Source organism: Cryptococcus neoformans (assembly GCF_000091045.1).
Source record: "Cryptococcus neoformans var. neoformans JEC21 chromosome 3 sequence".
NCBI lineage: Eukaryota > Fungi > Basidiomycota > Tremellomycetes > Tremellales > Cryptococcaceae > Cryptococcus > Cryptococcus deneoformans.
The window spans coordinates 371,371-383,862 of NC_006685.1; the positions used below are offsets into that span (position 1 = coordinate 371,371).

Below are 12,492 nucleotides of genomic sequence, written 5' to 3' on the forward strand. Positions count from 1 at the left end.
TGCTGGTGGCAGACACTCGCTGCTCCAGTCACTCCGTCTTATCTATCGATCCGACTCCTCATAGGGCGGGAGTTCTCCGTTTGATTCAAACTGTTTTGGAAAGACTAGAAGCTTCTACAATTCTACGACATAACTGCAAATTAACCCAGGCTTCATCAGCAAATGTTGCTGCTGACCGATGGCACTAATCTACAGTACAACCTCACGCCCACCACTGGTTTTTAGGACAAATACCGATAGAAACAGATTCCTCCAAGGACCACTCTCGCCAACAATCAACAGTATTAAAGGTCTGGTTACTTATGGAGAAAGTCGGAGGAACCCGCAATATCGTCTCCGAAAAAGGCCAATCTTCTATGGATCACGATTATGATACAGAATCATATCCTATTGTCAATTGCGGCAAACCACTGCCCTTCCAGCATAACAAGCGTCGCAGATCATCTACAGGGGTGGTGGAAACATCAACACCTGCACCACCACCTGAAATTGAATTATCGTCCACATCACTGTCCTCTCGCGAAGCACGGCAAGTTATTACGTCCTTCCCTACCTCTCCTGCCAATCCTATCAACTGGGCAACCAGAAAGAAATGGACCATAACAGCAATTCTTGCATTAACTGGATTCATTTCCACTGCAGGAAGTTCCATCGGCGTACCTGGGCTACATGCAGTAATGTCTGAATTCGGAGAGACAAACGAGAAGATAGGAGTTCTAATCGCTGGTGCCTATGTTCTAGGTCTAGGGTACGCATTACCAGAAACCATAGAACGCGTATTATAAGCTTACCTTTTCTTAAAGAACCGGACCATTTGTGTTTGCACCAGTGTCGGAGCTCTATGGACGGCAAATAGCCTATATCTCAAGCCAAATATTCTATGTCTTGTTCACCTTGGGAACGGGTTTCACTCAGAGGTTTGTGCTTTGAATGGCAATAGATAACTGAAAGCGTCAGACTGACCAGGGCGTTACATATAGCATGACAGCACTTATCATTCTACGATTGTGAGTGGCCAATTTTGAATATGTATAACGATTTCTCAAGTTACAATTCCAGTTTTTGCGGATGTTTTGCTTCTCCTCCGCCATCTCTAGGTGTGGCGACTTGCGCTGATGTGAGCATGACGGCCTTCTAGAATGAAGTCGAATTGCGCTCACCAGTTACCTAGATGTTCCTACCACATGAAAGAGGCAAGCCCATATCATTGTATGCTCTAGGGCCGATTGTACGCCTTTTTGATCACATACTCCGAACCATTATGACTGACTAATACATTTTTGCAGGGCGGGCCCATCATTGGCAACATGATAGGCTACTGGCTATTGTTCGGGGGATGGAGATGGGCCTACTACTTTATGACAATAGTTGCGTTTTTCAACTTTGTATTGATGGTCTTTTTCCTCAGGGAGACCTATGCTCCGTACGTATCTCCTTTCTAATCCTTTCCCATAACTCTTGAGACTGACTCGTCATATATCAGTGCTATTCAAAAGATCATGGACTATCAGATTACTCACCCACTTTCTCCTTCGACTTCCAGGCGGAGACATCATCTGCCAAAGTTAACCTGGATGATGGCGATGGTCTCAAAAGAGGACGCGAAAGCAGTCTATGGCAGGGCATTTTCACGTCCCCCACGATTGCTGTTTACCAACCCGGTTGCGTTTGCTTTCTCTTTGTATTACGCTTATGTGTACGGTAAGGTTATGATTCTCACTTTGAATAGACCTTATAGAGCTTTTGAAACTGATCTTCTGCTGTAGGTATAATCTATCTTTTTTTGGTGGCTTTACCTCTCTTGTACGGCAAGCCGCCATTTAGTCAGCCCGCCTTGTTTTCATACGAATGGCCTTTGGCCACAATGGGTTTACCATACATTTCTATGGGTATTTTTAAGGCTGTGTTGCATGGTGTATGGATCTGATGATGCCGGTTGTAGGCTTGGGCTTCGTGAGTGCGGTGGCCATAGCCTCCCAGTGTCAAGACCGTATATACAAACACTTTTCAAAGATTAATGGTGACAACGGCCAGCCAGAATATAGAGTATGTTCCGGATGTAGCATTAGATCCCACTAACGGTTCTTTACGCAGCTCGTACTGACTCAAATAGGCATGTGTATCATGCCAATTGGACTATTTATTTTTGTAAGTGCGATGGTTTCAAATTTTTTGATTTGCTAATAACAGTATTAAAAGGGGTGGACAGCGAACGCAGAAGTACACTGGATGGGACCTTTCGTGGGCCAGGCTGTCATGGGAATTGGGTTGATGCTAGCATTTAACACCATCCAGAATTTGTTGAGTGGTAGCAATGTATGCTTCGATCATCTCACTGACACTTGTCCCTAGCTTCGTGGATGCTTTTTATCCTTACTCTGCTGCAGCCGTAGCCGGGGCAACTGCTGTAAGTACGGTCCTGCCAGATGGGCGCCGTCGTTACTGACAAATGGATTTGTTTCGGGGGAGCCAGGCTCGTTCGGTTGTGGCGTGTATCATGCCGCTCTTTACGACCACCATGTTTGTAAAGCTTGGATGGGGGTGGGGTGGTACCCTTATCGCCTGTATAGCCATTGTCGGAATACCGGCGCCAATGATCGTGAGTAAAGTAGCGTAATATGGTACCTCAAGCAAAGCTGACATTGATGGCAGATGTTCTTTTTCGGGCAGAGGTTACGAGAGCGTTATGCCTTCCAAGGGTAGCTTTTGGTAGACCCCTGGTAAACTTTGGACATAAATGATGATAAACATTAGGCTCTACAACATGAGATATTTGAGAACAGCGCATGAACTGATGTAAAGTGCAAAAAAACGCATCTAATAGCCTTAAACAAGATAGAAAATACGCGACATCCACTGAGATCCAAACAGGCAGCAGACGCACTACGTCACGAAGCCCAACATATATCTTTATTGAGAGCACTAGCCGAAGCGATTTAGCCTACTGCTGGGGAGACTAGGGAACCCAGCCCTTGGAATAGTTCCTGTAGCTCTGACACTATCTGGTTTCAAGGGTGATAGATACGCTGGGATGACGCCGTCGCCGCTCTTCACGGGCGACAATTAGCTAGCTGCTTCTTGCGTCTAGTGAGGTGACCCTTGACTCACATTCATGACAGGATCCCAATTGAAAGTGGGTGGCGGTTGAGTGCCGAGAATTCTCTTTTTCTTTTTCTTTTCATTGGCGGAGGCTGCTTGCTCTTCTTTTTCCATTGGTTTATGCTCGACGACCTCGTTCTTTGACGATCGAGTTTTGAGAGAATCAACCTCGTTCTCAGCATCTGACACTTCAACAGCGATTGATTTGGGCTTAGATTTTATGGGAGATTTCCGTGCGGCCTTCGATTTCTTGATGGGTGCAGGGGCGGAATCATCCAGTTCAGAGCTTGAATCAACTGATGCTTTAGTCTTTGCGCGCGCTTTTGAAGAGAGCTTCGAAGGCTATGAAGCAAGAATGATCAGTGGCTTGCGATTAATGTGAGAACCTCTGCATACAGATACCGCTGTCTCGGCCTTCTTCGCCTTTTTCTTTGTAGTCACTTCGTCGCCAGAACCCTCTTTCACTGGGCTTTCCTGTTGGAAATATATTAGCTAGAGGTATCCCCAGTGAGAGTCATATGATAGAGCAAAGTACCTTTCTGATCTTTCGATTTCCTGGACTCGTCTTGCTTATCCCTGCTCTCAAACCATGCAGCTCTTCTTCTATACCAAGCAGACGTTCTTTTTCCTCATTGGCATCTCTTAATCGTTTCTTTAAGATTTTTTCTTTCTCCTTCCCACTTCTCACAGCTTCTTCCAACTCCTCCTTCAGCTCTTCAATCTCTTCCTTTTTCTTTTCCAACTCTGACTTCATAGCTCTCAACTGAATTTGCGACTCTTTCTTCTCTTTCTGATGCTTGCTGGCCGAACCTTCTTCTCGTAGCCAGCTCTCAAGCTCTGATCTTGCCTCCTTTTCACGGTCTTTGAGACCACGAACTTTCGTCTCTAAAGAAGTCACTTTGTCTTCAAGAGTATTAATTTCGGCGCGAGCAAACTCTAGTTCCATCTGGGCTTTGGTAAGGTCTTTGGAAGACGTTAGTTGTGATGAAGAAGCCTTTCTAATGGCATTGCGCTCTTGCTCGAGAGAAGCATTAGATCTTTCTAGCATAGCCTGCATCATGAATCAGCAAACACATGTAGTTCCATAATGGCATACGCACTTCTAGATCTTCAATTCGGATGTCTCTTTCCTCAATTTCTCTTACTAATTCCTCTTCCTTGGCCTGGAACAGAGTGATTTTATGGTCTCTCAGAACTAGCAACAGGGGTTCAGCTTGCTGTATACACGTTGAAACAAATCCTGAAGCTTACTTCGGGCTTTTTCTGCATCTAATAATCTGGTTTCGAGCTCCACAACAAGCATTTGCTCTTGCGCTACAGCCAAAAGTGCCTTTTGCTGCTGGACCATTGAGTGAAGCTGAAGCTAGGAGTACCGTCAATATAAGTAAAATCAAATGGCCATAAGAGATCAAAGTCATATTACCTCTTCTTTCATTTCTGATCCCTCCAATACACATCGCTCGAGGTCCTTCTTGGATCTTTCGAGCTCTCTTTGGGTGTTGTGGAGTGACACCTGCATTTCGTTCAATTTGGCTGCCTTCTCTTTCAAGTCATTCTCTGAAGCGCTCTTAACCGCTGTCAACTTCCTCTACAAAGACGTGACATTAACGTTAATATCTGAAAGATGATGGCCAATTTCGCGTACTTCTAAAGTTTGATTCTTCCGCACCAACTCGCTTACTTGGTGTTGGAGGTTGTTGATCCTAGCTCGAGAGGGACCAGGAGTCTCTGAAGATTCTTCGACAAGAAATGAAGCGGGAAGCCTTGGGGGAGTCTTTTGTATCATCGACATTATGGCGCCGGATACGTGTGGACTAAGGAAAATGAAATGGAGATGCTGTTACTGACAAACAAAGTGGCTTGCCCATAATTGATTGTTGTTGTTGATTTGTTTCTGCTTTCAAGGTGTGCCTGGTGTGACTCCTGTTGGGGGGGCGATTGGGACACCGATTGGTGATACTATCTTCTAATTACGTAAGACAACTCTTGTTATATATATCCTTAATTTTAATGGTAACCGTAAACCTGCCCGGTCATTCAGAACAGCCAGAAGAAGCTTGCTGATCTCCTCCTCATCAGAAAGGTTTCAATCGTACTTAACGTGACAGCTGCCTGATGCTGCTTCCTGATGTTCCTTTTGCTGTCGTGCTCTTCTTCTGTATCATTCTCCAGTCCCATGCCCCTTCATTCGTTCGCTTCTTTCGTCCTGGTCAGCACTCGTAGTATTGGGTCCCACTTCCTTCCCGTCTGGCATTTGTTGATGCGCAATATTGCCTTCTCTACGTAGCAGTTCTAATAGCGCCATCGAAATTCCGACTTCTGTTGATACATCTATGACTTAAAACGAGGAACGAACCGATCCGCTAACTGAACTTAACTGCTTCTTTAAGCTTCATTTTTTATTGACGCCGCAAGCGTAAGCTAAATAAATAATTAGTCTCATTCGTTGATATAATTAATGGTAGGCTCACGACGAAGTTCACCACCAATTTTTCGCGAGCCTAAAAAGAGAGGATACTGATGGCCCTGGTGACGTCAACGAGAGAATTTTTTGCGCGAACGACGGACATGTTTGTTAAAAATATGTTATGCAAATAATAATTATTCATCTTCTAGGCGCCAGGAGGGAAAGCCATAATAAGGGAGCCAAGAAAAAGAAAGGAGCCTACTCTCCCATGTTCCTAATAAGTAACTACGTATCTCTTCTTCTTGGCTATCTAACCCCCCTCCCAATGGACGTCGTATTTATTTCTAAAAAGGTGATGAGCGGCTTGGCCTTCAGTTCTTTCCTCATTTTTTTTTCCTTTTACAGTAGTATCGATAGTAGGAATATGTAAGATTTATGGGAATGCGTCGCAGGAAGAAGAAAGGCCAAGATCTGAGCGATTTAAAGAAGTCCGACATATCCATTATCCGTCTTCCGTTCTCCTCCGTCGTCATTCGCCACTATAATAATGTAGTGCGTGAAGCGAGAACCTGTCTGGTATACTATGCAATTCTGCAGTAGTAGTGGCCCTTCTGTTTTTCTCTCTCCCTCAGCGCTCCCCTCCAGTAACCCTCCATCCTTGACCCTCCCGCCCGTTCTTACCCACGTCCGTCCATACCCATCCCATCATAGTAAATGTGAAGGAATCAACCTAGAAAATCGGATTACTATTAATTTGATGCAGTCCACGCTCTTATTGCACTTGCAACTTGCAAGTCGGTCAGCCAAATTGGCCTCTTCTGTAACCTGTACTTTTAAATAAAACTTTTTGCTAACTTAAAGTGGTTTTACTCTTTTACCACACTCCTCCCTCCACAAAGGCTCATTATTGTAGTTGTTAAAATGGCGAAATTACAACCACCGCGGCCGTCGCGGTATTGATGTTGATGAATAATACTTCCGGACATGACAAGTGGACCACCTCCACTTTAGCTCTCCCTGTAGCTAAATCCATCGTCTTAGAAGCGAACTCTATATAATTAAATGTTCTCTCGGCTTTTGCCGTAGATCTTTACGTCCTACGTATGCTGAATCATTTGTGGGATTGTGGCAATAAAAGCGGCAGAGGGGTAGTTACGGACATGAGCAGAAAATGACGCAAGTAATTCCATCATCATGGGACGGGCGACGGAAGGGCGACGGATATCTCCTGCAGTCAGATATTCTCTCATTTGATATCCCTCATATCATGTATTTCGCAACTTCTATATCGTCAAGGAAATGGACCCTTGAGCGATGACCGAATCTTCCCACGGAAATGACTGGTGTACACCAGCTGGTAATTCATAATTGACCACTCCGACTAAATATAAAGGAAAGCACCACCCGAATGTTCTCTCTTTGACCCCCATCCAACCAAGTACTCTATAATATAATATAAACGTCCTGCCTCTGATCAACTTCGCTTGTTCTTTCATCAACGACTTCACACTTCTTATCTGAACTACCCCTAATTTTTGCAAGATCAAACACAATGGCCGGCTCCTGGTAAGCATCCTGCTAGTGTGTAGCGGAGCAACGAAGACTAATGTAAAAAAAATTCACAGGTTTCGATCGCTCAAGCCCTTCTTGATGGGGTTGCTTCTCGTCACTGCCTACTCATCAGTGCGTCGTTGGGCCAGGTCTATGGCTGGGACTTGACTGATGCTTTTTTAAGTTCATCCTCGACATCATCATGATCATCAAGGTACGACACTACAGTAACACATATCCTCCCGCGGTAGTCGCGTTGCTCGTCTGTTCTCTTCTCGAGGCCTTGTACTGTTTGTGTCTATTGGTCAAGTCTGGCAGGGGTGCTGCTTTCAGAGCCAGTGCTGTTGCGGGAGCGCTTGCGTTTTTCGCTTGTTTCAGCTTTGGTGAGTCTCCGTGTTAGATGTCAAGGGTTTTATGAAAATATCAATATCTGACCCTCCTCTTTTCAAGCTTGTGTTGTCGCCACCACTGTTTTGCGACACCACCGCCAATACTGCAACCCTGACCTGGAAGACAACAGCGATTTGTGCGGTGTTCTCAGGGTACGTTCTCAGCATTGCCCATCTTTCGTACCGATCGGCTAACAAATCGTTTTTTAGGGTACCATGGGTCTCGGTTGGATGCTGTTCGGTCTTAACCTCATCTGGCTCTGTCTCATGCCTGTTCTCGTTTCGGGCCAAGGCACTTGGTCTCATTACTACAACGACCTTCCTTATGAGGAACGTGACATTGAGGAAGAGAAGGCCCCTGTGCACTAAACAGGTGTTCGACCGTATGGTGGAGATCGAGGTCAGGAGGATAATGGTAAAGACACAATAGACTCTAAAAGCTGCTTTCGTGGAAACAGGAATTGTAGCCGTGGCATACATCCTTATAATCTTGAACATACTATGCATATTAATGGCTACATTCACGTGCGCATGCCATCAGGTCTTCGTCCCATAGAAACCTGATTGTGACATCATTTTTACCCATCCCCTCTGCGACCTCGTCGGTTTCCCCAGTATCTTCAGTCGCCCAACCTGGCATGGCAGTAAGACCACCCCTCCTTTCTCTTAAACTGATTTTCAACTTCGTTAGTGTTTGCGGTGTCCAGAAAGCTGATAGTGGGAAAGCCGTCGTTCCTGATGAGGAAAGGGCTGATGTTGCAGCAGTGGACCCTAGTGGCTCTTTTGGAGAAACGGGCGACGGCGCTTGAAGCGCTTGATTTTCTGGATTGGATAAGACGGTATGGTAAAGGTCCAGTAAGGCATGCACAACCTCTGGGTTGTCCATTAGCAATGGCTCATCAGTGATGGCAAGCGAAAAGACTGACCATCGACATGCGTTACTCCAGCAACGTAATCTTCTTCCCATGACCCAGTATTACCCAAAAGTTCAACTATTCCTCTAGGTGTCCTAGTTTGGTCCATGATCTCAGCTGTTTCGAGCGAAAGAGACTCCATCGTAAGAAGAGCAGCTGTATATATAGACCCTAAAGCGATAATATGGGGAGGATAAGATAGAGGTGCTGGTGTTCGATAACTGTATACAATCAGTATAGGAAGTGACCGCCGAATATGTTTCATACCTATCCACTGCCACTTTCCAACAAATTTTGCAAAAATCTTTGTTCACTATGGTATACATCATCAGCAGCTAACAGGTCAAGTCATCTGACGTGAAAACCTACACCCCAATTTCTTGCCTATTTTGATCACAGGTCTTAGCCCATCATTCGCCGAGAATTTGAAAGCCATGCTTTCCAGAACCAGTCTCTCTATACTCAATATCCTCGCGCGTTCACTATCCAGGCCATGAGCCTGAGCGACAGATGGGTCAATGGTCCCTTTTCGGAGGAGGTGCGGGAAACGGATAGGGAACGAAGCCAGAATGATGTCGCGCGGTTTCTTGAGAGTGTCGTGTAATTTTGAAGATACGTAGAGAGTAGCTAAAGCAACTTCCTGTGATGATAGTGAGTCCTATATATAGTTTAGACAAACCAGAAATACTTACAATATAGCTGAAATCTTTGTAAGGGAAGAAGAGATGAAATCGCATATATAGCGTTTGAGCCGTCGCGATCGTTCGCCTTGGACTAGTCTCATCAGTGGTGCGTCTGTAAAACGAAGAAATAACAACTTACAATCCACACCTGACTCCTACTGCATCAATGAATCCACATGCCTGCTGCCTAGCCCTCTCTTCTCTGGATACGCTGAGTTTCCCTCGCTGTTTTGCCGACAACCTTTCGACGTTTGCCGGGGAGAAGTAAGGTTTGTACTGCTTCGTGTGGGTTGCAGATGCTGATGATGAGACTTCTGCCATAATCATTGGAGGTATCCTTGGGTAATGAGTTGCTTGCAGTACGCTGCTGATTTGTCCGTTACTTGTCGCCCTTGTACTATGGTATTGTACGACAACGCATATAATCTTTGAGGCAAAGGGTCGAAAGGTCAACAACCGACCGAGTTTATCCATTACGTAATGTATTAAAAAAGTCAGAATCTCTTGGATCGTTTCTAGTATCCTGGTGCGTGATTCTTCAGTTCATTCCCTCAGCTCTGTTCTGCGTACAAGTCTCGTTTCTTGGGATTTTTCATCCATAATCCCGCTCCCCAGAGCAGCAGATAAAACGCCTTTAAAACTTCGTTCCCCTAATCTCGCTCTGTTGCGAGCTACCGGCTTGTCGCCCATCATGCCCAAGGCTCTTCCTACCCCCACTTTGCCTCTCAATGGCCTTTTCCCTATCGCCAAACCTTCAGGCAAAAGCTCGTAAATGACTATCTTTTATAATCTTAGAATCGAAGACTAATTATTTGCAGTATGAGAGTAATTGACAGAATAACGCCACTTCTGCTCGACTCTAAACTGTTTGACGATCCCGTGAAGCGTGCGCAGCCGCAAATGAAGGGAAAACGTAAGAAGAATCTAACTCAGTTTGGTCTCAAAATTGGTCAAGGTGGAACTCTTGATCCTTTGGCCGATGGTGTGTTAGGTGGGTGCAGTATGTTCGTTCTTCTGGGAGATGAGTGTTGATGGCAGCTCAGTTTTGGGTGTTAACCGGGGCACAAAACATTTGAATCAGTTCCTTGAGTGTAGCAAGGTATGCGAGAAACTCGTTTCATTCAGTATATGCTGTGCTAATTATACTATCAGGAATATGAAAGCATAGGTTTGATTGGAGCAACGACCACATCTATGGACGCGGACGATCCTGTCCTGTCTACTGCCCCTTGGGAGCACATCACTCGAGAGGATGTTGAAAAAGTTTTAGATCGCTTTCGAGGCGAGATCATGCAGGTGCCTCCCATGTGGGTATTATCAGTCTCAGGTGTATAATTTACTGACTTTGATCATAGCTTCTCTGCGTTGAAGATGGACGGTAAGCCGCTCTACGAGTATGCTCGAGAATCAAAACCTCTTCCTCGACCCATTCCTGCACGAAAGTGCCAGGTATCTATCGAACTGATAGATTTTACTCCTGCATCTGTCACTCCTGGCGACGGTGGGCATGATTACCACTGGCCCGAGAAAAGGCTTACATCTGAAGAGAAGGAAACCTTCAGGAGACTGACTGAGATTGTGCACAATGCACAAACAGGTCCTGTTGAAACTGCAAAAACTTCTGGAAATAAGGATCAAGTGGAAGAGGAAAAACTAAGGGTTGTAGAGCCTCTGGTGCCCGACCTTGACGCTCCCGAATATCCCGAAATCTCGCCAAATAACGGTTTGCGTCCCCCAACCTTTACAGTTCGTATGACAGTTTCAAGCGGAACCTATGTGAGGTCGATCGTCAATGATATTGGATTAGCGCTTGGCTGCGGTGCCCATGTCGTTAAATTGACTAGAACAAGGCAGGGAGAGTTTAGTCTCTACGGTGATGAGAAGGCTTTGAGCACGGCGTCTGCCTCTGCCCCGGCTGAGGGCGAAGAAGCTAGTGTGAATGAGGACAGACGGGAAGCCCCGGGTCCTTCTGGTGGCAGTATTCCTTGGACAGTCTGGGAACGTGCTCTTGCTGAGAGGGATGAGATGATTAAACGGGAAAAGCTGGAGAAGGAAGAAGCTATCATGGCCGGGATGAGTGCAGAGGAAATCCATCAAGTCTATAATCCTGAGGCTATCAAGCAGAGAAGGTGGGAAGGAGGGTGGAAAGAATGGGAAGTAGAGGTGCTGAAGCGGTTCAAGCCTGTGCCTGTACCCATCAACGGAGGTCATGGATTTAGAATTTAACTGTAATTCTATGTATCATCATGCTAGCTTAAGGGGGATTGTGGCGATTTCCTTGGCTACCTTTACTTCCACTGACGATATAGTCCAACCCCCAGCGGGCTGAGCCTTGAGAACTTCTGATTCGAATATTGAGTTAACCCTATCCAGGTCTTCTTCGCCGAATGGCAACCCTGGAGTTTCTTCTGATCGGTCACCGAAAGCCGAAAGATTGCCTCGCGAAGTATCCTGGTCATTTGTCTTGGTAGAGAAAAGTGTCCAGGCGAATGAAGTGTGGAATTCTGGGTTGTCGTGATATGTCGGCAGATGAATTTTCTTCAAAGTGGGGTCAAGCACGACATCTACTATTTTTTTCAGCTAGATAATAAATGAGCTTTTTGTTCTTTCTTAATTTCCTTTAGATGCAGCTCTTACCTCACTCACACCCGCACCCACCCTCAACGCCAGGAAAACTCTGTTAGATCCACCGCCGGTAACTTCATTGTAGTACGCTTTGACTGAGCCTGTCAAACTTAACTTGAAGGTACATATTTGCCCTAATCGACTGGCGAGTTCATCCTTAAATGGTTGAATCTGATGGCGTCGAAGAGGCACTGGACGAGTGAGCGAGATATGTAAGCTGGGAAGAAGAGCGTGTATAGGGTTCGGAGAAGGTGGTAACTTGGCAATGATTGTTTCCAGGATTTTTGAAAGCCTTAATGGGATAGACACTGCATATTGTATCAGTTTATATCAAAGCGAAGAAGTCTGAGGAATGGAAAACAGCGCACACGAAAGATAGACATGAGTGTTGTATTCTCCATCAACGTATGGGCGGGAACGCTTGCGGCCTTGATGCAGTGATGGGTCATCCTTGGGGGCTATTTTATTGAACCATGAGCTTCTGCAAGTTAATGCTTGGGTTTCTAGGCCCTATATAGCTTACCGGTGTCAAAAGTTAAAGGCAAGCTGGGTAGTTTCTTTTGCCTAGACACATATCAGTCTCCTATGCGTTTGGTGAAGTCAAACACTCAGTATAAAACGAACTTTTTGGAAGGACTGGCCGATTTCTGAAGAGCATGTCCTTCCTCATCATCCGAGGACGAACCGTAATCGACTAATGCCATCTGGTTCCCATCGCTGTGGAGTGTGGGTGAAGAGGGCAGATGTATGAAAGAGATAACCAGCGAATCGACAACGAGAACCAAACCTGTAAACAAATAAATAGCTCCGTCGCAGCACACAAT

General features: G+C 45.5%; 6 protein-coding genes across 6 annotated transcripts; 3 read left to right on the forward strand and 3 right to left on the reverse strand.

Annotated features, from left to right (window-relative positions):
- The first annotated feature begins 45 nt into the window (after positions 1-45).
- On the forward strand, positions 46-2,804 carry CNC01330 (polyamine transport-related protein, putative). Its single transcript, XM_569449.2, has 14 exons — positions 46-748; positions 804-917; positions 981-1,007; positions 1,060-1,117; positions 1,172-1,228; positions 1,287-1,423; positions 1,484-1,701; positions 1,767-1,889; positions 1,943-2,046; positions 2,095-2,148; positions 2,200-2,300; positions 2,353-2,407; positions 2,474-2,599; positions 2,653-2,804. Exons 1-14 carry the CDS (start codon positions 303-305, stop codon positions 2,701-2,703), a joined length of 1,671 nt encoding a protein of 556 aa, XP_569449.1. The 5' UTR covers positions 46-302; the 3' UTR covers positions 2,704-2,804.
- On the reverse strand, positions 2,700-4,978 carry CNC01340 (hypothetical protein). The gene is made up of 8 exons (XM_569451.2): positions 4,745-4,978; positions 4,523-4,687; positions 4,351-4,462; positions 4,200-4,294; positions 3,635-4,150; positions 3,496-3,573; positions 3,109-3,441; positions 2,700-3,048 (listed from the first exon to the last, which is right to left on the reverse strand). The coding sequence occupies exons 1-8, from the start codon at positions 4,889-4,891 to the stop codon at positions 2,923-2,925; spliced, it is 1,572 nt and encodes a 523-aa protein (XP_569451.1). The 5' UTR covers positions 4,892-4,978; the 3' UTR covers positions 2,700-2,922.
- A 1,960-nt stretch (positions 4,979-6,938) lies between these two features.
- CNC01350 (expressed protein) lies at positions 6,939-7,970 on the forward strand. The gene is made up of 5 exons (XM_569453.1): positions 6,939-7,072; positions 7,132-7,189; positions 7,242-7,440; positions 7,508-7,599; positions 7,657-7,970. The coding sequence occupies exons 1-5, from the start codon at positions 7,059-7,061 to the stop codon at positions 7,813-7,815; spliced, it is 522 nt and encodes a 173-aa protein (XP_569453.1). The 5' UTR covers positions 6,939-7,058; the 3' UTR covers positions 7,816-7,970.
- Positions 7,933-9,471, reverse strand: CNC01360 (expressed protein). The gene is made up of 6 exons (XM_569960.2): positions 9,183-9,471; positions 9,053-9,134; positions 8,730-9,000; positions 8,628-8,673; positions 8,373-8,581; positions 7,933-8,319 (listed from the first exon to the last, which is right to left on the reverse strand). The coding sequence occupies exons 1-6, from the start codon at positions 9,368-9,370 to the stop codon at positions 7,955-7,957; spliced, it is 1,161 nt and encodes a 386-aa protein (XP_569960.1). The 5' UTR covers positions 9,371-9,471; the 3' UTR covers positions 7,933-7,954.
- Positions 9,472-9,593: 122 nt separating this feature from the next.
- CNC01370 (pseudouridylate synthase 4, putative) lies at positions 9,594-11,292 on the forward strand. Its single transcript, XM_569456.2, has 5 exons — positions 9,594-9,811; positions 9,862-10,034; positions 10,087-10,142; positions 10,196-10,350; positions 10,399-11,292. The coding sequence occupies exons 1-5, from the start codon at positions 9,735-9,737 to the stop codon at positions 11,267-11,269; spliced, it is 1,332 nt and encodes a 443-aa protein (XP_569456.1). The 5' UTR covers positions 9,594-9,734; the 3' UTR covers positions 11,270-11,292.
- CNC01375 (hypothetical protein) lies at positions 11,136-12,460 on the reverse strand. Its single transcript, XM_024658926.1, has 5 exons — positions 12,293-12,460; positions 12,192-12,232; positions 12,037-12,126; positions 11,681-11,976; positions 11,136-11,623 (listed from the first exon to the last, which is right to left on the reverse strand). The coding sequence occupies exons 1-5, from the start codon at positions 12,370-12,372 to the stop codon at positions 11,288-11,290; spliced, it is 843 nt and encodes a 280-aa protein (XP_024514265.1). The 5' UTR covers positions 12,373-12,460; the 3' UTR covers positions 11,136-11,287.
- Positions 12,461-12,492: the final 32 nt, after the last annotated feature.

Bases quoted from the DNA above. Each gene is read 5' to 3' on its own strand.
- CNC01330 (XM_569449.2), top strand. From the start codon at position 303: ATGGAGAAAGTCGGAGGAACCCGCAATATCGTCTCCGAAAAAGGCCAA. The intron at 749-803 runs GTACGCATTACC...CTTTTCTTAAAG, and splicing joins GCCTATGTTCTAGGTCTAGG to AACCGGACCATTTGTGTTTG. The intron at 2,149-2,199 runs GTAAGTGCGATG...CAGTATTAAAAG, and splicing joins CAATTGGACTATTTATTTTT to GGGTGGACAGCGAACGCAGA.
- CNC01340 (XM_569451.2), bottom strand. From the start codon at position 4,891: ATGTCGATGATACAAAAGACTCCCCCAAGGCTTCCCGCTTCATTTCTT. The intron at 4,295-4,350 runs GTAAGCTTCAGG...CCCTGTTGCTAG, and splicing joins AGATGCAGAAAAAGCCCGAA to TTCTGAGAGACCATAAAATC. The intron at 3,442-3,495 runs GTATGCAGAGGT...CTTGCTTCATAG, and splicing joins AGGCCGAGACAGCGGTATCT to CCTTCGAAGCTCTCTTCAAA.
- CNC01350 (XM_569453.1), top strand. The intron at 7,441-7,507 runs GTGAGTCTCCGT...CCTCTTTTCAAG, and splicing joins TTTCGCTTGTTTCAGCTTTG to CTTGTGTTGTCGCCACCACT. The intron at 7,600-7,656 runs GTACGTTCTCAG...ATCGTTTTTTAG, and splicing joins ATTTGTGCGGTGTTCTCAGG to GGTACCATGGGTCTCGGTTG.
- CNC01360 (XM_569960.2), bottom strand. From the start codon at position 9,370: ATGATTATGGCAGAAGTCTCATCATCAGCATCTGCAACCCACACGAAG. The intron at 8,582-8,627 runs GTATGAAACATA...GATTGTATACAG, and splicing joins TGGAAAGTGGCAGTGGATAG to TTATCGAACACCAGCACCTC. The intron at 8,320-8,372 runs GTCAGTCTTTTC...TGGACAACCCAG, and splicing joins TGGAGTAACGCATGTCGATG to AGGTTGTGCATGCCTTACTG.
- CNC01370 (XM_569456.2), top strand. From the start codon at position 9,735: ATGCCCAAGGCTCTTCCTACCCCCACTTTGCCTCTCAATGGCCTTTTC. The intron at 9,812-9,861 runs GTAAATGACTAT...AATTATTTGCAG, and splicing joins AAACCTTCAGGCAAAAGCTC to TATGAGAGTAATTGACAGAA. The intron at 10,035-10,086 runs GTGGGTGCAGTA...ATGGCAGCTCAG, and splicing joins TTTGGCCGATGGTGTGTTAG to TTTTGGGTGTTAACCGGGGC.
- CNC01375 (XM_024658926.1), bottom strand. From the start codon at position 12,372: ATGGCATTAGTCGATTACGGTTCGTCCTCGGATGATGAGGAAGGACAT. The intron at 11,977-12,036 runs GTGCGCTGTTTT...TACAATATGCAG, and splicing joins CACTCATGTCTATCTTTCGT to TGTCTATCCCATTAAGGCTT. The intron at 11,624-11,680 runs GTAAGAGCTGCA...TTTATTATCTAG, and splicing joins TGGGTGCGGGTGTGAGTGAG to CTGAAAAAAATAGTAGATGT.